General features: G+C 41.3%; 1 protein-coding gene across 9 annotated transcripts in view; it reads left to right on the forward strand.

Annotated features, from left to right (window-relative positions):
* Window positions 1–21910, forward strand: part of si:dkey-166d12.2 (rap1 GTPase-activating protein 1) — a 127868-nt gene that overhangs the window by 81898 nt on the left and 24060 nt on the right. For 7 of the 9 annotated variants that reach the window (XM_036152021.1, XM_036152017.1, XM_036152018.1 and 4 more), the window contains 5 exons: window positions 7229–7322; window positions 16034–16081; window positions 18702–18740; window positions 18893–19078; window positions 19936–20039. In XM_036152021.1, the coding sequence (XP_036007914.1) occupies window positions 16043–16081; window positions 18702–18740; window positions 18893–19078; window positions 19936–20039 (368 nt within the window). In that variant the 5' untranslated portion in view covers window positions 7229–7322; window positions 16034–16042. Of the gene's footprint in view, window positions 1–7228; window positions 7323–13111; window positions 13440–14876; window positions 14913–16033; window positions 16082–18701; window positions 18741–18892; window positions 19079–19935; window positions 20040–21910 lie in introns of those variants that run through there. The other 2 variants (XM_021317808.2, XM_021317805.2) reach the window with 2 other exon arrangements.

The raw sequence follows: 21910 nt of genomic DNA on the forward strand, positions 1-21910 counted from the left end.
CTTCCACCAGACAGCTCCAGATATATAATATGAAAGTGGCGTGTGCATTTGTATTTACCCTTCCCTGTTTCACAACTTATGACTACAATCGTAGCTGCACGTCTTTTTGGGGATGTCTCTACCTCCTTGCCCCTTTTTCTTTGCAAAATAATAAATGCTCAGTCAGATTGCATGGAAATGTATCAGTTTGTGAGTCTTTTGCCATGGTTTCTCATTTGGACTTTGACAGGGCCATACTAAGGGGGACCTCTGTGCAGGTCTCAAGTCTTCTGCACCCTGTAACAGGTTTTCTTCCAGGATCGGGCTATGTTTAGCTCCTTTTATCTTCCCATCAACTCTGACCTGCTACCCTATCACTGCCGGACACAACAGATTCCCACGACATTATACCAATACAGCCATATTTTACCTTAAGGCTGGTGTGTTCAGGTTGATATGCAGTGTTAGCTGCTTCAACATACGACACTTCGCATGTAGAGCAGAAAGTTCGGTTTCTGTGTTATCTGACCAGAACAGCTACTTTCACATGTTTGCTCTGCCCTCCACATGGCTGGTGGCAAACCGAAAACAACAGGACTTCCTGTAGTTTTCTTCATGTCTCTCTTCTAGTGAGACATGATGTGAGGAGTGCATGACTCATGGTTGTTGTGTCAACATGATCTACCATCTGCTGTGCTCAGTAGCCAGCCCTTCATAGCCCACCCCCACCCCCCCAATAATTTATCCCAGTTAGCACAGGTCTTCATGCTAATGAGAACAATCATACAGACCTGTTAGATACACCTTTATAGACCATATTACCCTATTATTGGGCCGGCCCATAATGGTAGTACTTGACAAGATGATGTCTGACTCTGCCAACAGTGTCTATGGCTAACCTTTGGTTGGCAAAGTAACCCGTGCATCGTTCTGCTGGACATGCAGCCAACTTTAAGCTTGGGATCAAGGATTCTCTTCAACAGTCATTGTGTGTGGCTGTGAGAGCGATCTGCCACAGTTAACAGTCTAACACACACAAACACACTCACACACTTGATTACACTAAAACACACACACCGCCTCTACTGTGCTTTCTTCCCTTACTCTGCTGCTTTCTGTTTTAGCTGTTGTGTTAGAAAGGTCAGATCTGGGACCTCAAGCTGTAGCTTTATGAATAGAAACAATTAACCCTAGCATTTTTAGTGATGAAGCTTGTTCCAGTGACACTTTATTATGAATAGAAACTATTCTCCCATTTTAGATGTGGTTTAGAAAGGTCAGATCAGAGACCTTAAGTTATAGCTTTGAGGACTTTGTTAATATCATGAATAGAACTGCGACAGATCTTTGGTGATGAAGCTCGTTCCAGTGAAACAATGAAACAAAATAAGTTATTCTAGTTTTAGTTGTAGAAAGGTTGGAAAAAAATACTTTAGATTAGAAATCCGCAAGGATATACTTCGAACATTATGAATCGAAATTAAGTACTGTGATTTTATGCTTACTGTATGTTTCTTAAGTAAATCCTTGACTAGATAGTCAAGGATTTACTTAGCTTATTCATTTGTTAATGTAATTTGTGTCTTTTCCTATGTAATATTTCCCTCTGTAATGTTTTTTCTGTTAATTTACAGCGCTTTGAATCGTATAGTTACTGACAAGTGTCATATAAATAAACTTGCCTTGCATTGCCGCTCCTTGTGTGAGTGACAAAGAACCTCCTGGATGTGCCTTAAGTATTCATTTAAACTATTTTCACATTTTGATTAATAACAAATATTCTAATTGCGTGCTCAATTGATTGCATGACTTACTACACAGAGATAAACACAACGATACACTGTTTTCCACATTACTACTTGTTCTGTGTATTTTCAGATCAGCTGTTGTCTAAACATGACAGCCAGTCTATGGATATCAAAGGTTCTAGTCTTCAGTCTAAAGGTTAAATAATAATGATAATAATCTTCTTTATATGTCGTTGGACATTCCAATTAAAGTTGTCCTGTGTATTTAACCCAACCCCTAGGGAGCAGTGGGCTGCCATTCTGCGGTGGGGGGGGGGGGGGAACATTCTGAGGCTAAGGGTCCTGCTCAGTGACCCACAGTGGTGATCTGTGAGATTTCTAACCAGCACAGCCTTCCCAGGATGCAAGCATCCTGCTCTAAGCACAAGGCAACCGCTCCCACAACAAATGTAGTGCATCCCTGAGAAAAAGAAAATATATTTTATTTGTCAGCAGATCATTTTGTTGACCACTGTGGATTCTTCTTTTGTATCGACTCTGATCTCATTTGCACTCTGCAGCATCCTTTTCTCCTCCTGAAATACAAGTTTAAATCCAGTTATGTTGAAGCCTTTTTGGTGTTTAGAGGGACAACCTGGCCTTCAACATGATTGGACTGCAGAAATTATTTTCAGAGCCCATGACCCACACAGTCCATGGAGACTGCTGCTGGTAAACACAAGATTAATTGATGGATTTAGTTTCAGACTGCCTTGTGTCCATTTGAGAAACATCCTGGCTGACATAAATAAGTAGAAAATCAGGAGATTATCTTAAAAAGCATTGTAATCCATCAAATAAAAAGCTTGAAGGTCTCTGGCGCTGTAGATTTTGCCTGCACTTGCTCCGTAGAATTTGCTCTTTTATTCAGCACTGGCTCTATTAGCATAGAACAAAATAAAGTTGATTGGCTCTCTTAATAGACATACAACTGTGCCCGTTTATAAAGAGGGTCGTAATAGTATACTGCATGGTTTAATAACTAATATATTTAATTAGTATCTTTAATTGACTAATATGCAAATCCCCAATGTTTATTCAATAGTCGTTTACTTATATTTGTGAAGAGAAAGAAAAATTAGACGTGCTTTTCTGATCTACATATCATATTGTAGTTATATCCGGGTTTAATGCAGGGTGTAGATTTGAAAACAAACCCCCAAGTTTTGAAATGTGAAATCTATCATCTGAAAATGGAGAGACTATAGCACAACTGCAAAGCTGCAAAGAAATAGCCTTCCATCAAACCTGATTAGAGTGATTGGGGAGCGGCAAGAAAACAGCTATTGTCAAAAGAAAGACACAAGAAAATATGTTTGGAAGTTGTCAAAAAAGCCATTGTGGTGGACCATCTGGTCTCTAGATTATTAACAAAGGTGGAGGTAGAGCCCAAAATCCCTATGAAATACTGAGGTTTATAGTTGTAACTTGACAAATTGTGAAGAGTTGAAGGAGTATGAATACTTTTGCAAGGCACTGAGCAGGAGATAAAAAGGTTCCAGTTTTCTAACATTCTTGGCACGTCTTGCATGCATCTCCATTTTAGGTAAGAGCGCAAATTGTGGCCAGAGATGTCTTTTTATGAAGCCATACTGCTTTTTTAAAACGTACCTTTGCTCTTTACAGCTAAATTCTTCTATTGTCACCCTCTGTATCAAAAAAGAGAATACCCGTATCCTAAATTTCTCGTTTCCCTTTAATATGACTAATGAGTAGACAATAGCCTCAGCATTTTGTCTAATGTCATGCAAGCAATCATGCCTCAATTTGTGATTTCGGGATTATTTCTAATTAATTCAGAGGCTCAGTCATGTTGCTAGGAGACAAACACATTAATACAACTTTGACTGTCAAATGAAAAAAAAAAAAAACTCAAATTGGAGAAAATGCTGTAAACCATGTGTAGCAGAGAAAAAAACAACAACAACCTGCTTGGAAGAAAAATATAAAAGTAAAATAAACACTAATGGCACAGGCCATTCAGCAGACCCTTCACTGCTCTTTGTTATTAGCGTCAGGATTTAAAGTGCACTTTGCTTGGCAGAGAAAAGGACATTTTGGAATGTTTTATCTCTTGTCGTACTGAGTTTACTCTTTTATTGCTCAGGTCAGCAAAGGAGTAAATTAAATGTAACTGGCAAAGAAACATTTCACCTCAGATAATGAGCAGGCGGCTTGGTAATGGACACGGCTCTTATTCTTTAATTCAGCTAAATGAGTGTTGCTGAGGTCTGTGCCTTCTATTAACCAAATCTGTCTTTTTTATGCTCTTATCCACACTCTTTTCATGCTAATATTTAATCTGCCGCACCCCTGAACTTCAGTGCCTTCGGAGAGGCAGATAAATTAGTGAATATATCCGAAGTAGCTTTTTTCCCCATCACTGCAGGATTTGTGAGGATGATGGTATTTGATAGCAGGTCTTCTGCTCTCTATGATTCTCAGAACGTGGCTCTTTGCTCCAGGTCTTTTAGGTTTTTATCCTACTTCCAGGAGCACAGAACAGTTTCCCTTCTTGGTGTCCACTTTTATGATATGAACTAGATGGTTGCATTTTGAGAACTTCCGATACAAAAAGCCTACATGAAAATTATGTCCATAGACGTGATTAAGTTTGATTAGAGATATTTGTTTCCCCTCTCCCAGAAACGGAAAAGTTTGGATAAACTGAAACAGATAAATGTCTTTATTCTTTTTTTTAACAGTATATTTAAGGGTGGGTATGGCAATATTCAAACCTTATTCACTTAAGAAAAGGGCCTTTCAAAGATGCTTCTTTCTTCATTGTCAGTAGAAATGAGTCCAGTCTGTGCAAATTTTCCACAATCAAATTTATCTTACAACCCTGCTGTTCCTGGAATAGTGCACAGTGATTTAGTATGCTGAAATGTTGTATGAAGTTACCGTGATGCTAATAACCTTAATGTAAAACAAAAATTCCTTGGAGAAGGATCTATATGTCTTAAATGGTTTGATATTTATATCATGTTTTAGCCCCATACTACAAGGTATTTATGTGATGGACCAACACAACACATGGACCAACACAAAATAGAACAAAATTGCTCTTCTTTGTGCAAAACGGTCTTACAAACTTTTACAATATCTTTTTTTTAAGGTTTGACATGCCTTTCTATTTACTCTCTTTCACTGCGATAGCGCTCAATAAAATCCTTTGACAGAAGTTGCCTTAAGAAATCACCTGATAAGTAAATAATCCACCTATTTTACATCTAATTTCAGTACAAATGCAACTGTTCTGTCAAGATCTTGAAGGTTAGAAGATTTAAGCCTGGGCCAGAACTTCATCTTCCAGCAGAATAACAATCCCAAACATACAGCCAGATCTAAAATGCCTAAGGAGAATAAATAAAAACCAACCAAGCAATCTTCAATCAGATCATCTATGATGCTACGTCACCTGCAAATGAAACTCAGATATGAACATATTTTATTGAACATGCAGTTTTGCTTCTATCTGTTCTGCACTTGCTTTGCTTTTCCTTAGACTTTTCCAACGTGTCCTATGATAAAAACAAATTCAAGTAGAAGAGTATTCCCTTTTTCTGAAAATACGGTGTATGTTTTTATTTCATCACTTTTGCATTTTGCTATTTTTGAAACTTTCCTGCTTTCTTCTCCCTAAATCAGTGCGGTGATGTAAGAAACAAATTTTGACAAACTGGTTTAACACCTTCCATTTCCAGCATGCTGCTGTGCCTGCATGCAGACGGCTAACCTGAACCATCCACAAGGGTAGGCCATTATCCATTATGAAAGGTGTGAAGGTAGATTTTAAAGCCGTTCAGTGACACGGCAGTAAAAGATGGAAAAAGATGGTCTTTATTATGCTCTAGCATGTTACAGGTTACACAGAATCTGGAGTCTGAGGGAGTTTCAACATTTAGCAACAGTAATCTTAACCATTTTATAGAAACACAAGCAGTTCCACATTCAATTAAGCACAGCGCTCACATTTCTTATCTACAGAAACGTCAAACACAGCTCAAACCTGAAGATCACGGGACAGATGGAAAACAACAAACGTCTGATGTTATGCTCATATAATGTTATTCAATCTCCAAAGAAGTACAGATATTGTATTCCAGAAAATGTCATTATGTTCTGGGAGGCCTGATTCACTAAAAGAATTTCATCTTTCAGCTGCAAAGACGAGGCTCAAATAAATGTACTAATCAATCATGATTGAAGCAGATACAAAACACAGAAAAAGGGACGGTTGCCTGACAGACACCATGTATGAATAAGCACAATAGTTTAGCTTTCCCTCATGAGAAGGTTGCAAACATCTCAGTCGAGGCAGATCTGTCGCATAACTCTGTGGTCAGTGTTGGCATGTAGCATTTGACATGATTTCCTTGCTGTAATGTATGAGAACGTGTTCCAACCAAAGGAAAACGCTTTCGACGTATGCCTTGAGACCGTGGCGCTGCTCGAGGAGCAATCCGTTAACCTTTCTCAGTCATTTTCCCTGAGCTCAGCAGCGATCAGGGGGCAGCAAAGAGCTTGGTTTGTAATAGATTTCCTAACCTCAGTCCAGGTCAGCGGTCTGATGTCAGGGAAGTGAAGCTCTATTTACTCAGACTTATGGATTCTCCTCAAGTGCAATACGCAGAGCTCCAATTGCTATTAATGGACTGTGTTGCAGACAAGAGATTGTGTATGACAGATCTCGCCGCCCTTAAACCACAATGGTTTTGGCCAAAATGGCAGAGTGAGGGAAATATGCGATGGTGAGAGCCTGCTTCTCCCCCCCCCCCTTCGATTCTCACTCTATTCTCACTAAATAAATCAGATTGTCCCGTTGTTCGCTGTTTCTGTTGTCCCTGCGCCGTGTTTAGAAAAGCCCGCTGCCACAGGTTTGTGAACAGGATGTACGCACAGAAGGGCTGCCACCTCCAGCGGCTGACTGTCGTGTGAGACGAAGTGTGAAGTCATATAATGTGACCAGAATCCTGGTCGGACTGGTAATTCAGTCCAATCAAAGAGAGCAGAGCGTGGGCGGAGGAGAGCGGGGGGGAGACCTGTGAGGGCTGGAGGTGAGGAGATGGGACCTGAGGCTGCTTTCTTCTTCTGTTTTCCGTCAATTTTTTTTTTTTCACTTCTTCTTCGTGTCTGCCCTTTCTCACAATCCTCTCGATCGTAGGGGTTTCACAGCTTTGACTCTTGAGTGAACTAATCACCTCAATCAAGAAGACTATGTGCGACAGAAATTGTGTGTTGTAATAGTTCTTGGTGAGGAAGCTCTGTGGCACAACACCGGCGCTATCCACCGGCATGGGGACGTCTGCTTTAGATGGCATGACTTATTTGGACTACACTGTTCTTTTTTTTTTTTTCTCACACACCATTGCATAAATGAAACTTTCCTCTTCAGCTCTTCAGTAATGTCTCTTTCCCTTTTCTCGTCTTCACACCCCTCAATGCTCTCTGACTCACAGGAAACAAGATGGAAGGATTCCCCGAATATCTGATGAAATAAATCCCTTGGTGCCGCAGTCCCGCCCTCTATTTCCTCGTCTCTCGTTTGTGAAGGTAACGCACGCCTTTGACCTGCCATTTTTTTTTTTGTTTTATCCTGGTTTACGCTCCTCACCTTTTTTTTAACACCTGGCTCGCATCGAACCCGCCAAGAAACACTGACTCTTAGATCAGGCTGCTAGCGTGTTAAGTGGCTGCTTTAATAGTGACATTTAAAGCACTTAATTCAGCATTTTGCAGAGTGAGTCAGGGATGCATCAGGATGACGGAAGATGGTTGTAATTTGGAGCAGGGTGCATGAACCCTGGTGCCTCGCGAAGGGACAGCTGGCCCTGATGACAACAGAGATCGACAGGGGGTGCGGCCTGCATCATTCTAACATGGCGGTGACAGCTGACGGCAGTGGACAGCAGCTGAGTACTAATAGCACAGTCTGACCGGTCTGAACTGCAAAGACAGAGGAAATATTTCTGAATCGATTGGCCCGCGTCAAGACAAGAGTAGTGGACGCTCCTGAACAAAACTTCAAACTTTCTTTCATGCATGGATATTTGGATTGAGTAGAACATCGTTTGAAAGTCAATTTCCTTCTGTAATTGCATTCAAAAAAATGTCATTCATATTTTTGACTCATTACACATAGTGATGTAAGAGTCTATTTCCACACCTGTTTTATCAGGCAATTTAGAGAAATGTAGGACCAGTCAAATACACTGCTTTAATCAGAAAATGTGTTTTAAACCTCTGTGTTGAAGATTAACTCTGTTGAAATGTTTAAGGTGTAACTGTACATAGGCGTTATAAAAGACAGACAGGTCAAAATATCAGCAATAGCCATAAGAAGTTTTTGGTTTTTTTTGCCTTAAGAGAATCAAACATAGCATCAATAGCTTTGTTAAATTAAAATGGAATTAGCCCTCTTTGGTGTCCTTCCATGTGCATTTTTAATCCTCACTGCTTTCCCTTCTGTTTTTTGGCTCTTTATATCCTTCAAATGTTTGCCCCAGGTGAAAGCCCCCCAGTGCATCAGCATCAGTGATGCAGTAACTTTCATTGGCAGGCTGGTGTGGCGCCTTACAGAGGAGTCTGTGCCCTCTGTCACTGGCTCATGGGACAAATATAGATTTGCAGCAGTTGTTCCTGCCACAAAAATACCAATGGAGACACAGTCAGTATTTCTGTCTCACGCTTGAATTTGAATTTGCTTTATCTTGAACCAGCTAGTAAAAGCAATGACCAAATGTTAGATATGGGATGAAAAATAACTGGTGTCCTAAATCGAAACAGTGATCAGATTTTTCACGATTCTGGTGGGAATTTGACAAAATTCGGGTTTGATTCCCTTTGTCACGTTTCGATGTGCCCCTGAGCAAGACGTTGTGTATCAGTGTATGAATGTGTGTGTCAGTGCGTGCGACTGGGTGAATTTGGCTATAGTGTAAAGCGCTTTGGGTGGTCAGTATGACTAGAAACAATATATATATATATATATATATATATATATATATATATATATATATATATATATATATATATACAAATAAATATATATAAAATGGACAAGTCAAAGCTAAAATGTTTGTTATATGTCAGGTGACACAACTTGTACTTCACAATGGCCAGAATGTTTTTAAATAATTTGGGATAAGGCTTTCAAAGCTGAGTAAACTTCACTAGCTTTCAGGCACGGTACTGGCAGCCTCATGCTACGGGACTGTTTCACTTCCACAGATATGGTTTCCTTGCACCAGTCAATGGGGTAGTAACAAAGTTTTACCACAAATTCTTCACTTTACTTCAGCTCAACATATAGACCTGGAGTCTCAAACAACCGTCCTAGAGGACCAGGGACCTTCAGCACATTCGATTCAGCTGCTTGGGCCAGGGCGACATCTAAAATTTGCACGACACTTGCCCTCGAGTTCAGCAGTTTGCGCTTGACAGTTTGAACCTGGCTAAAATGTTGCCAAATATTAATACCATCTATTTACAACCCAATTCTGACCCCGTCTGGAATTGAGAAAATCCAAAATATAGTTAATTGAAATAGTTTTGTTGTATAATCATTCCACCCAGTAAAATGTGAGGGTTCAACTGCAAAAATACATCATCCCATTTGTCTCCAATATAACTGTATGTAAACCGCATCTGTATATTTATTCCCCTCCTTTGACCTCCCTCATTTCAGTCTGGTCAAATATCCTATATGGCTCTGTGCTCCTGTGGAAATGTGTGATGAAAGGCTTCAACTGATTAGAAAGGGGGGGGGGGGGCAACAGGAGAATTAAATCAAAGTGTTTTAAGGGAGAAATAGACTGGGGTTACAGCTAAACTTAAAACCTTATTTAAAAGAAACATCATATTTATTACACTCAGAACTGTCTGCGTCAGAAGAATAAAACCTACATGGTTTCGGTATTGCAGTCCTCATTTTGCTTGAGGCTGCTGCTGCAGGAATACACCAATCACGGAGCTCTGAACAAAATGAAATGTAACAAAATGAACAACTAACAACATCTTGAATGTGTATCTGTACAGTCATTTCTCATTGTGTGTTGTACATTTTCCAATTAAATGGATCTACAGTTCTATTTGTTAGATTTCATTAACTTCTTTTTTTATTTTTTTTTTATTTTTTGGGGGGGGGGGGGGGGGGGGGGGGGGTATATCAATGCTTTTTAAAAGTTACCCTGGAGGTTTTTACTTTAACAATGACTCCACTCCTCTTTTATCCAAACTGACTGTTTTTGTCCATTTCAGAGAAACTGCCCAGCTTCTTGCCTGAGGTGTTTATAAGCGAAAAGGGTCATTTGTGCAAACTCCAATTGTTGTTGCCCAGACCACAGGGGTGGCGACAGCGGGGTCAGGGTGGTCTGTTCTACCCGGCCAAATGAATGGATTTCTCTGGCTGAAATTGAGGCTCCTGGGCCCATTGATTGCCTCGCTTTGAAGTTTGTGTTTGCGTTTTTGCAAAGAAGTTTGCCTTTGTAACTCGCAGAATACAACAGGGGGGGATGGGGAAATTGAATTGGCTACATCTCTTCATGGGGTACATTTTAAAGTGGAGATCGGGCTGTGAAAACCTGGTGTTGAAGCGTTACGGCTTAAGTTGCAGACTGAAGGTCTGGCCCGATGTGGGCATGGATGTTAACAACTACTATAAGCATCCAAACGTACGCAGTATGTGCAGAGCTTTCACTTACTCGGCCAATCAATGAGCAAATTGGATCACTCAGAGACAGTGCTTCCTTTCTTGGGCAGCTCATGTCTGTTTTTTGGCAAGCATGCAGATACAGACACAATAAAAGCTGGCAATCTACTTAAACTAAAAATCATGTGCAGACATTAACCCCTAGGGCGCAAAAAGTAATCTTTATTGTCTCGATGGATCCTCGAAACAGGAACGTCAGCTGCTTCACAGAAAGCGGGTCACGAAGGCCAATAGTCCAGCCGAATCGACCATGATTGTTACTTCTTGTTCGTTTTTGGATTTTCCAGCACATCTCGCTGTATTGAATCGCGAAGGCTGTACCAACAGCTTGGTAATTTTTTTTTAGGAGTGTTACTCCTAGCAGCACATTCCAACAATCAGTATGCTTTACAAATGAAACAATGCCAGACTTCATTGTGTGAATCTGAACAGTAATTAGTGTCTCCCACTCATTTGCCTTCCTGTAACAGCTATACTTAAGCAAGTATGTAATTAGCCTTGAGTTTTAGTCAGTAAATTTTTCCGTGAGGATTTCAGCTCGGCTAACCCGTTTGCTAAATTACTCCAATAAAGGCCGCATGCTGTCAGTTGCTTTATTTTTTTGCGCTTTAACTCGTGTTTTTATAACTGGTATCTTCTATATGGAGACACATTTGTGTTCATTTTCATTTCTGCAAAGTGGAAAATGATAACCGCTGGTTAGGTCTATCCACTTTGGGAAGAAGTGAAACTTTCAAAAAGCTTCAGCCTTCTTTTTTCAGACGTAGATCCATGTCGGTGTCTGATGTCGGAGGAATGTCTTGGATGGAAGGATTTTTTTTTGCAGAAAATGATCTGCTTTCAGAGAAAAACAGCCTGTCTCTTATCCCGCAGTCATCCCATGTCTGTTTCATCCAGTATTTCCATTTCCGTCTCCCACTTCCTCACATGCTCTTGTGTCACACTCAGTCTTGGCTGTGCAGAAATGATAGTCAGAGCGGCTCTGCCTGTGGAGGAGAGTGGGCTTCCTGATGCGCTGATGATGCAGCTGATAGCCTATACAGCTTCAAACATTAAAGTCATTGTATCCAAAGCCAAATTTTTAGTATCTTCTGCAATTTAAAGTTTCCTAACCAGAGACACTACGGGGAATGGTGTAGGCATAATGTAGGCTTCTTGTCGTCCCCCGTTGCTGCACAGCCTGACAGACGTGTGTGATTGACACATGAGATGGGAGGAAAAAAAACTAAACTTTCCCCTGCCTTAAAGAAAATGGACAAAATTGGCGGTTTGGAAAACAAAGATATAGACGGTCATTATTCTTTGAAGAATAATGAGGATTTTAAACGGACTTTTGGCATAAAGCTGTGAGAGTTTGAGTGTCTTTCAGTGAAATAAACAGACTCCCAACATTAATTAAAAAGAATATAATAGCAGGTAAGACATAATATTGGTCAAATTAGGCATCTGTTTTAGAGCTGTAGCTGCTGTGAGATGGTAGTTATTCTAGAAAGCTTTGAAAGAGGCGGTCATACAGGAATATCACACCAAAATTATAGGCTGGGACAGAGAGTCACTGGTTTTGTTATCGTTTTATCACAGCTATGAGGGTTGGGGGGGTGAACGTTCAAAAGCTATGAAGGATAAAAATGACGCCTACACAAGTAAATATGTAAATGAATGTTGCAACTAATTGTAGTTTATCCTATCCTCTTGAAAGCACATTCTTAAAAAATATATTTCCTAGAAGAACATGGGAGTCATGATAGGATCCATCAGTCCTCATTTTGGTGTTCTTACATGTTTTGTTATTGGTTTGTGTTTTAAAATTAGAATGACTGTAAGTTAGGTAATAAATAAATAAATAAATAAATAAATACATTTATTGCTAAAAATAAAAAAAATAGTATGTTTTTTTAGCTGTTGTTTAAAAAGAAAAGCAATAAGATCGTGTTTTAACTTTTTCTGTTTCAGGTTTTGTATAAATATGGTAATACTACAATGCTACAGATTTAAAAATGTAACCTTTTCTACAAGGATATCATGCAATAGAAATCAGCTGATGAATTTTAGTCAAAGGGTGCCTTAACTTCAGCGTTTCTATGTTAACATTGTCTGCAATTACTTTATGCTGTGAAGAAAAGAAAGTGAGAATCTCTTTTTAACTCGTGCAACAAGTGCTTGGAAGAAATAGAAAATTGTAGCGCAACACATGTGCAATCCTTCCCAGGACGGCACAAAGACACGATGTATTCTTCATCTCAACATCTCATAATACGGGACATGCTACAGAGTGTGTAAAACATTTTGACATGCCTTTAAGTGATGTTTCAGAAATACCCACTCTTGTATTTTTCCTGTGCAAAAATGTTTCAGTAAAGGAGGCTTGAGAAATCTGAAATGAAAGAAAAGAGGAACAGAATAAGTTTCATAATGTAATATAAGAAAAAGAGAACTGGGCCTTTTTTTTTTCTTTCTCCGTTCACATGTAAGTTTGAGTGTATGACTGCGTTAAAAAAAGAGAAGGCATTTGCAGGGTTCACAGGGAAGGGAGCAACATTGTCCCTCCTCTGTTCTACTTCCTAAAGAACAGCTGTGTGTGTTTCACCAGGAGGGCGGTGGCAGACTGGGGCTATTTGAAAAGAGGAAGGAAAGAGAAACAATATTCTCAAATTACAGCACCGACTCTTGACTCGAACATAAATGTATGGATTCTGATGGACAGCTATCGAGTTTTCTCAGCAAGTTTACTCGCTGAAAGACCGTGAGTGTCAAGCGTCACTGTCAATCTCGCATTTTTTTTTCTTTCTTTTTTTTCGTGTGGTTGACAGTGACATTAACACTCGCACTCTTGTCAGCTCGGCTGCATCTGTACTTGTGGGATGATGACTGAGCTCAGGATGGCAAAGAGCGGCTTATTGGAGGGACTTCTGAACAGTCCCTATAGCAAGCCTTTCCTCAAGAGACGATGCCTCAGTGATGTAAGTAATGGGATCTTTTCCTTTTAGTCTGAGACTCTTCTCACGCTCCTTGTTAGGCTACAAAGAACTTCAATAATTAAATAGGGGGAGGAAACCTGATGGAAACCTGTAACGTTTAACTACAGACTTCCACCCATCTGCAACAGTGCATGGCCTTTTCTTTTTGGCCGTCTCTCAGAGGATTCAACTCTAACGGTGTTACTGCAGAGTCCGCACATTTCACTGATAACCCTTCACAACGCCAAGGAAGACGTTTGTTGACACCTGCAGTTCGGGAAGGAGGATCTCCCTGAGCATCATATGGCTCCATTTATTTTTCTTACATGCAGCAATAGCTGGAGGCTGCACCTTTGGCTTCAGGAGGTCCGAATCAGACGAGCGGATGCATTCCTGTTTGCAAGCGATGACAGGTGCATGCAATGAGTCGGAGAGCAAGTTTTGGCGCACGATCATGTAAAAAAAAATGGAGGTGCTCCCCTGGTGCTTTCCTGTGCATATGTGCTTCGGAGGGCCTGCAGCGCCCCTCTGTAAATTTAAGCTGTCATGTGGAAACATCAGCTTGGCACCGCAGTCCACTTGCGTTACATGGTGAACTGACAATGCGCGCTCGCAGCGAGTGCTGATTGTCATGAGCGCTCCTTCCGCACAGGTTGGAACTGCTCCAAGCCCTTTATGTGGACTCCGCAGATGAAAGGTGCAGGCCTCGGGGAAGTCTTCTTTGACTTCAGCCTCGTTTTAATTGGACAAAACACTGAGCAAAACACATAACCTCTGCAGCGGCGAAGGGTGGATGTGATTAAAACCCCGTGGCTGAATTGAAATCTACGTGTCTTATATGGGCAGAATCAGCACACTAATTAGACCCGCGCTGGCTCAAAAAATGATTATGCCATGACTAAAATGAAACTCGGTTTTGGGTGCGGGTTAATTTGTGCTTCCTTTCCTGGCTGCTACATGATAAGAAGGATGAAACGGTGGTCAGTAACTCATTAACGTGTGCTTCAGACGGCAGAACCAGAATGTGCAGCAGTTAATTTGGCTGTTGCACACAGTCAGAAATGCTGTTGACTTTAGCAACACAGAAAAGCACCCTGGTGCTTTGAGGCTCAATCCCCCCCCCAGGAATTGCTTGTTTACAGCATGTTTGTCTTAAAGCGTAAAGGAACAATTTCGAGGGCCATGCTAGCAGTGAATGCAGAGCGCCGTGTCAAACGAGCTAGGGAGTCCTCTGAGACGTGCAGACAGCAGAAATTCAGTCTGAGGTGGGGAAACTTTCCAAAGGGCAGCTTTGTCTCTTTAAAATGTACCAGCAGGCTATTCATCAGGGAGAAAACGTAAGATATGAGTCCAGAATGAAGGCATGGTAACCAATCTCAACAGAATATAAAACCCATGTGTCTTTTTTTTTTTTTTTTTGGTTTCAACTCTCTCCTCCAGACCTCAGACCTGTTTGCCATGATTGAGCGGATGCAGGTACAGTAACAGGTCTCCCCTGCTCGCCTATTAACTTGTCTGCTTCCCTTCTCACGAGTTTTAATCAAACTGCACACTGGGGGGATTTCAGTCGTTTCGGACACCCGTTCTCCTGCTCCTTCTGTATCGAGACCCCATACTTCGCTTTGCTTTTGCTCACCCTATTGTACTCAGCTGAGCACAGCTCTTGTGAGCGTTTGTCCTTGCAGCCATATGTTGTACGTATCTGCAGCTTCGGGCCGTCTGCAGAAACCTTCTGCTTTTGAATGTGCTGAAAATTGCCTCCCCTGTGTTGTTCTTCACAGCTGGGTAGTTTTGTCTGTGTCATCAGATGTGGGAAATGTATCAATTCTCGTTTTGCTGAGGGGGTGGGGGGGTCTTATGTATGCCGTTTGTCGTGTTGTCAGTGAGCAACACTACAAACCTGTCGGGAATGCATTTGATGTCGACGGGAGATCTGAGCTTGGACTTTGATCAAGCTGCATCTTTGACTTCATAGGCATCCGCACGGCTTTCCCCCTGAACCCGAGCCTTGCATAATTCACCCGTTTCCCTTTCGGTTGTGAGTTTGTAGTCTGCTGGTGTGAATGTTGTTTCAGGGACTTTTAGAGATGCAGCGGAGACGGAGGCAGTTGTATTTCATCCATAAAGAATAAATGATGTGACACGTTTCTTTGAAGCTGCCTATTGTGCCTAAAATCTTATTTTAAAGCGCCTCACGTTTCTCGGAATGCTGTGAATTTCATAAAAGTGTTACATATATTTTACACTTTATATTTCAGCTGCTGATCAGAAATAATTTATTGTGTATCTTTCTGTGTGGAAACTGTCAGCTGTTCTCATGGACATGCCCTACTTATCTTTTTTCACCCATGCACTTCTAAGATGTCACTCCTTTTCACTTCCTCTTTCTACAACACATCTGGCTTTTGAGCTTGCCCGTGTGAACATGAACTTGCTGCAACAATAGCAATCTTTACTTTTATTTTTTCATGGGTGTAGAGAATCGTTTGTACGCCTATGGTGCGTCTCTTTGTATGTACGGCTGCGAACACGCTCTGCAGATATCACACCTTCTCCATCACTACATTCTCTTTTTTTCCCCTCCTTTCTCTCTACAGGGGTGCAGAATGGATGAGCAAAGATGCCCCTTCCCTCCTCCCCTCAAAGTGAGTAACAAATTCACAAATCTGCTCATAGAGCACAGTCTGGTAAAGCATCTGTAATGGCAGCGTTATAAAACCTTTCATTATCAGCTGTCGGGCAGCCTTTAGGGTGCTCGCCGCCTGAGTTACGAGCTCAGAAGGGACGTGGGTGGCAACATTTTCTGTGGTCCCATTATCCGGGCCGGCTGATAGAGTCCTTGCCGAAGACCGGACTCGACGAGAGGCGTTGGGTCAAGTCGAAAAGGCCAAAATGTTAAGTAACTCGGGGAGGATTTCTAAAATGGGAGTTTGAATCAAAAGATGAAGCCTTCTCGATTCTTGTTCTAGTAAATTTGTCTGGAAACCCAACAAAGCTGCATTGAATTGATTACAGCACAGGGTCGCCTGCTGTATCGCCGGTTATTCTAATACGGCTGGCGCTGATAGGATGCTGAACAGCAGGTGAGACAAAACACTGTTTGAAGCTTGTTTGAGCGATTTGTTTATGGGTAATCCTAACAGGCAGTGGTGAGCACTGGCTCTGTAGAATAGGCATCATCAGGGGCGGCTCTAGACAGGGGCCCACAGGGGGCCAGTGCCCCTGTAGAAATGGTCCTGGCCCCTGTACTAAAGACATAAATTAAATAAACTTCTTAGGATTATATGCCTTAGTGAAGAAACCACACCTGATTTGTCACTTTGATCAATGTCATTTTTTTTACCTTTACAATTTCACCCTAACAAGGGTTTTAAAATCAAGGTGTTTTACTTTTAGCTTCAGCTGTATTAAGCTGGGATCACAGTTTTCATCTGCTAGATCAGGGATCTGAAACCTGCAGTACCAGCGCCACAAGTGTCTCACTTCATATTATTAAGCGATTAAATATTTCCCTGTTTCATGATTTCATTCTTTTATGTGCCCCTGTAAAAAAAACACTGGCCCCATCTTGGCCCCCCTGGTAAATTTGGTCTAGAACCACCACTGGGCATCATTGTCTAAATTAACACTATTATTATTAAATACTGTGTTCTGCAGGAGTCACGTCTACCTGAATTAATTGTTATGGGCTTTGCTCAGACCAAAACAGATGTTCAAACATGTTTGTCATAGTATATTGTGCTTTTGTTTTTCTTATTGTGATAAAATTTTGACCAATGCTTTGGAACCAAAATGCGGAAAACACACCCATAAGCTGATAAAACTTATTAACCTTGCAGAATAAGCCGTTTTGCGTCCTAATGTTGGTCTACTTTGACTGTGAGTTTACAGCGGTCACCAAAAGACAGACCTTTAGACGCTGTGCTTGTCTTCTACTCTGCTTATATTTCCCGTTTAGTATTTGCCAATGAGTGCGACAAGAACTGTTGGAAATAAAACGGTGGCTTTTGCTTGAACTTTGTGAAATGTTAAAGGGTGACACTTTTGCCTGCATGTCACTGCAAAAAAGGGAACTAAGAGTAAGTGCAATTTTCTTGAAAGTAGTGTATTTGAGCAGGTAAATAACATTATCTGCTAATGGAATCAATATTTTTACCCATAAAACAACATCATTACATATACTGCATTTGAAATAAGATGATGGAGATTAGCTGTTTTTATTTTAAGTGCAAAAATCTGGACATATAATCTTATTTACCTGGTCAAATTGAGGACAGATACACTACTTTCAAGAAAGTTTTACTCATTTTTAGTTCCGTTGTTACAGTGTATAGGATACAACTTTAAATTGAGTGTTTTTGCTCTGCTCGGACTGTGCAAAAGCATTTTGGTGATAAGGGGAAAACACCGCATGAAGGAAAAACTGTAGCATGTCAATGTTTGTGCAGTGCAATTACATTAATCCACACAAAGCGAGAGCAACTTCCAGAAGCCAAAAGGAGAGAAAATGTTCTTCGCACGCCATCCATTACCTGTAAAGTAAAATAAATTGGAGCTTTGATGCACACACTCAGCTGGAATGTTATCTTGTTTTTCTCACTGAGTCGCGTTTGGTCTGGTTTTAGCACCCTGCCACATGGCGGTTACCAAATACGGGATGAAAACTTTTGCCAAATCCCCTGATAGAGAAGAGGTTGACATCAACTTGACATCAACAGCATAGGATTTCTTGGATAAGTTTTTAGTCATGATCAGGTTTGTTATTTAACTTGGAAAAGTTGCTTATTCAAGATAAAATCTTCCCTGTCAAAAATCGCATGCCTGTGATGTTACATAAGGCATGAGACTGACAGTTTTCTGATGGATTTATGTAGATGTTTTGATATATATTTGCTTTTTGAGCTCAAACTACCACTTTGAAGGTGTTAATAACTTGCGTTCTGCTAATGCCAGCTGATTAGCTCAACTTTTCTGTCTCTTGTTATATCATCAGCTCAAACACACTGGAGCATAGTTAAGCTTTTTTTTTTCTTCAGCGCACTTAAAAAAAAATAACTTGCCATTTTGTGAAATCCTGCAGTGAAATTCGGTTTTTAAAAGCCTAGGTGTGTATTTGCTGTCGTTCAGTATTCCATCCATCAAATATCTGTGCCCACTTGCTTTTGCAGGTTCAGGGTTAAGGGGTGTTAAAATAGACATATTCAGTCTTTTACTCTCTGAATACATCTGTCTCAGGTGAGCTTATGTTAGTTTCTCTTTTCACAGACAGAAGAAGACTACATTCCTTATCCGAGCGTCCATGAGGTACATTTGTACTAATATCTATAGCCGCATATAACTGACCCTCTACAAACGCAAAGAACAAAGTTTTTGAATAAATGTCTTGGCTAGAAACCACACTGTAGCTGTTACTGGTCAGGATTACCCTTGAGGTAATTTTGCTCCATTGACCTCAGGTTCTGGGGCGCAGGAGCCCTTTTCCCCTCATCCTGCTGCCCCAGTTTGGAGGATACTGGATCGAAGGGACCAATCATGAGCCTAAAGACCCACCAGAGGGCGAGCACCCTCCCTGTCCAGCCTCCCACGTTAAACTGGAGACGAACAGCACCGCCAAGATCTACAGGAAGCATTTCATGGGCAAGGTGAGAAGGCTGGTTTTGGGATTTTTTGAAAGGTATGTTGTTGGTGAAGAGTCTCAGTCATCCAGGTCATGATCAATCCAAAAAAGGTTAAAAAAACAACAACAACTGGACATCCATTCTGAAGCTGAAGACGTTTCACTTCCCATCCAGGAAGCTTTCTCATTGAGGAAGCTTCTTAGATAGAAGTCCAGTTGTTTTATTTTTTAACCTTTTTTGGATTGAAGTTATTTTCTCCCAAACTAGCAACACCCTGCTTATTATTCCACCTTTTAATGTCTTTTTTTTCCACTTACGCATACACTTGCTAGTAGACTTGTAGACACATATCCTAGTAGGTTGATGAGGACACGTCTTTCTCTTGACTTAGGTGTACTTGACTTATGGTCGTGTTGCAACTTCATAAAAACAGGCCCACTCTTTCTTTGTAAATCATAATTTTAAAATGCCGTCAAGCAACCCTGAAAACAAGTATTGAAATGTGTTGGTTTATCGCTAATCAAAACCATGGAAGATGATGGAACAGTTAGAAACAGATTTATGGATCATCTCTGGTGCACTAAGCCTGTTCAGAAAGGAATTTACTGTTAGTCAAGCATGTTGTAAATACATCTCTGGCGGATTAGCATACGTTTATCTATTGTATGCTCAGGGTTTAATGCCGTTTTAGTGAGACTTTGTTGACATTCAGCAGCCTGAGCGGTGAAACCTTTTCTACAGTGATAACAGGATTGTTACTCTGCTCCTCTCCTCACTTCATCCCGGCGTTGCCTTTTTCCGTAACTGTGTCAGCCGCTGTCGGTTGATTGAGGGGCTACATCGTTCTCACAATAACGTTTCCTTCACTTATCTGCCCCTAGGAACACTTTAATTACTACACGATGGATGCAGCCCTCGGCCACTTGGTCTTCTCAATGAAGTATGAAGTCATCGGGGATCAAGAGCATCTGCGCTTGATGCTACGGTACCATTATGTTCCATTATTTTCCTCTTACGCTGACGTGTTTTGTCTCCTATGTTCTCTGTTAATCATAGCACCCAGATCTTTGCTAAATTCCCTCCAGGTTTCTGTACTTTCTTTTATAATTTGCCCTGCTCTTTGTATGCAAGGTACAGCAATAGTATTCTTGTTCTGAGGGGCCTCTTTAACACAAAAAATAGCAGAATCGAACAGCGACAAGCAGTGGTTATGTCCTGCATACATTGTAGTATAAATAGACATAACCCATATTTGTATGGAGCGGTAAACATATCCAAGGTGCTCGACATAAATAGTAACTTAAGAGTGGTGACTAAGCAATCAACCCACCATTCACCTCTGTTAGTAAAGCGTAATGCCTCCCACCCACCGTTGCCCAAAGTCATGTTTATTCACTAAAATCCTCCACTCAATCACACCCACCGAGAGAGAAGAGGGGGGGGAGGTGAGAGGCTTGACTCGGCACACAAGTGTAACCTGTGAATTAAATTTGGCACCTGAGAGACTCCTCTTAAGATTTTAATAGCAGCGCTCCTTCCTCGTTAATGGATCGTGAGAGTGGACGAGTGTTTGGTGTGGTAGCGGTAACGCGGCCCACAACGTTTCACGCGGTGCTGTTTTCTGGTGGGGGACGCCACCCACAGTCACCCCAGCGAGTAAAACCACAGGTGCTGGGATGTAGTCATCTTCAACAGGGCTGAAATACCAGCACAGCAGCTCGTCTTGTAGCTTCATTTCACTCAAAATGCTGCTTTCTCCACAGAGTGTTGTTCTGCAGCCACAAATCTCTGTGTATAATTTGGATTGATTGAGAGTAATATACCATAATTATCCACAGTTTTCAAAACTCATTGCAAATATAAATGTGAAAAGTGGTATCTACCCTTTGTCTTCAGTCCCTTCTGGGTCATTACTTGTGTTTGTCTATCTCTACCAGCTTTGAACGTCTGGAAACTAACATTTCTGCAAACTCTTTCTTGTAAAATACCTGAAGCTGTAAGTCGGATTGGTCAGAGAGTGGCGATGAACATAGATTTTCATGTCTTGCCACATATTCTCAATTTATTACGCTTTGAACAGGTCATTCTACCACATGCATATACTTGCAGCTCTGGTTGCATGTTTAGTGCCGTTGGCCGGCTGTACGATGAACCACCCTCCCTTCCAGAGTCAAGACCTTTGCAGATTCTGTCTGTCTTTGCGGATTGCCCTGTGTTTAGCTCCGTCTATCTTCCCACCAACTGTGACCAGCTGCCCTGTCCGTAGGGAAAGCACATCTGCAGCACGGTGTTGCCACCACATAGGATGCTGGGCATGATGCTTAGGGGCAAGTTTTCTGCCACGCAGGATTCTGGCTGTAGGCCAAAACGTCCGCCTTCGGTCTCATCTGGCCGGAGCTCTATCTTCAACGTGTTTGCTACATGGCTTGTAGCTCGCTGCAAATGGGATTTCTAACATCTTTCTTCTAACGATAACGATAAAGGCAAGATCTGAGGAGAGAGCAGTCTTCCTGTGAACTGATGCTCCAGCGTACCAGTGGATCTCTGCTTCTTCTCCAGAGATACAACGGGCCTCTTGGCTGCTTCTCTGATCCATGTTGGTTCCTGTCAGTTTAGGCGGACATCCATCCAAGACCTGTCTGCTGTGCTCCTTGGCCTTTATGTTTGTTCACTAATGTTCTCTAACAAACCGCAGAAGCCTTCACAGAACAGTTGGATTTACATTGAGCTTGAATTACACACATGTGGAAGCTGATGAACAAATATGTGAGTTCTAGTTGCGGTGCACAGATGTTAAGCTTTTCCTACAACGTTTACAGGCACTTATTCTTTTAGTCTCAGGCAGTCTTTGCTTAC

This window comes from Fundulus heteroclitus, chromosome 20, assembly GCF_011125445.2.
Source record: "Fundulus heteroclitus isolate FHET01 chromosome 20, MU-UCD_Fhet_4.1, whole genome shotgun sequence".
Taxonomy (NCBI): Eukaryota; Metazoa; Chordata; class Actinopteri; order Cyprinodontiformes; family Fundulidae; genus Fundulus; species Fundulus heteroclitus.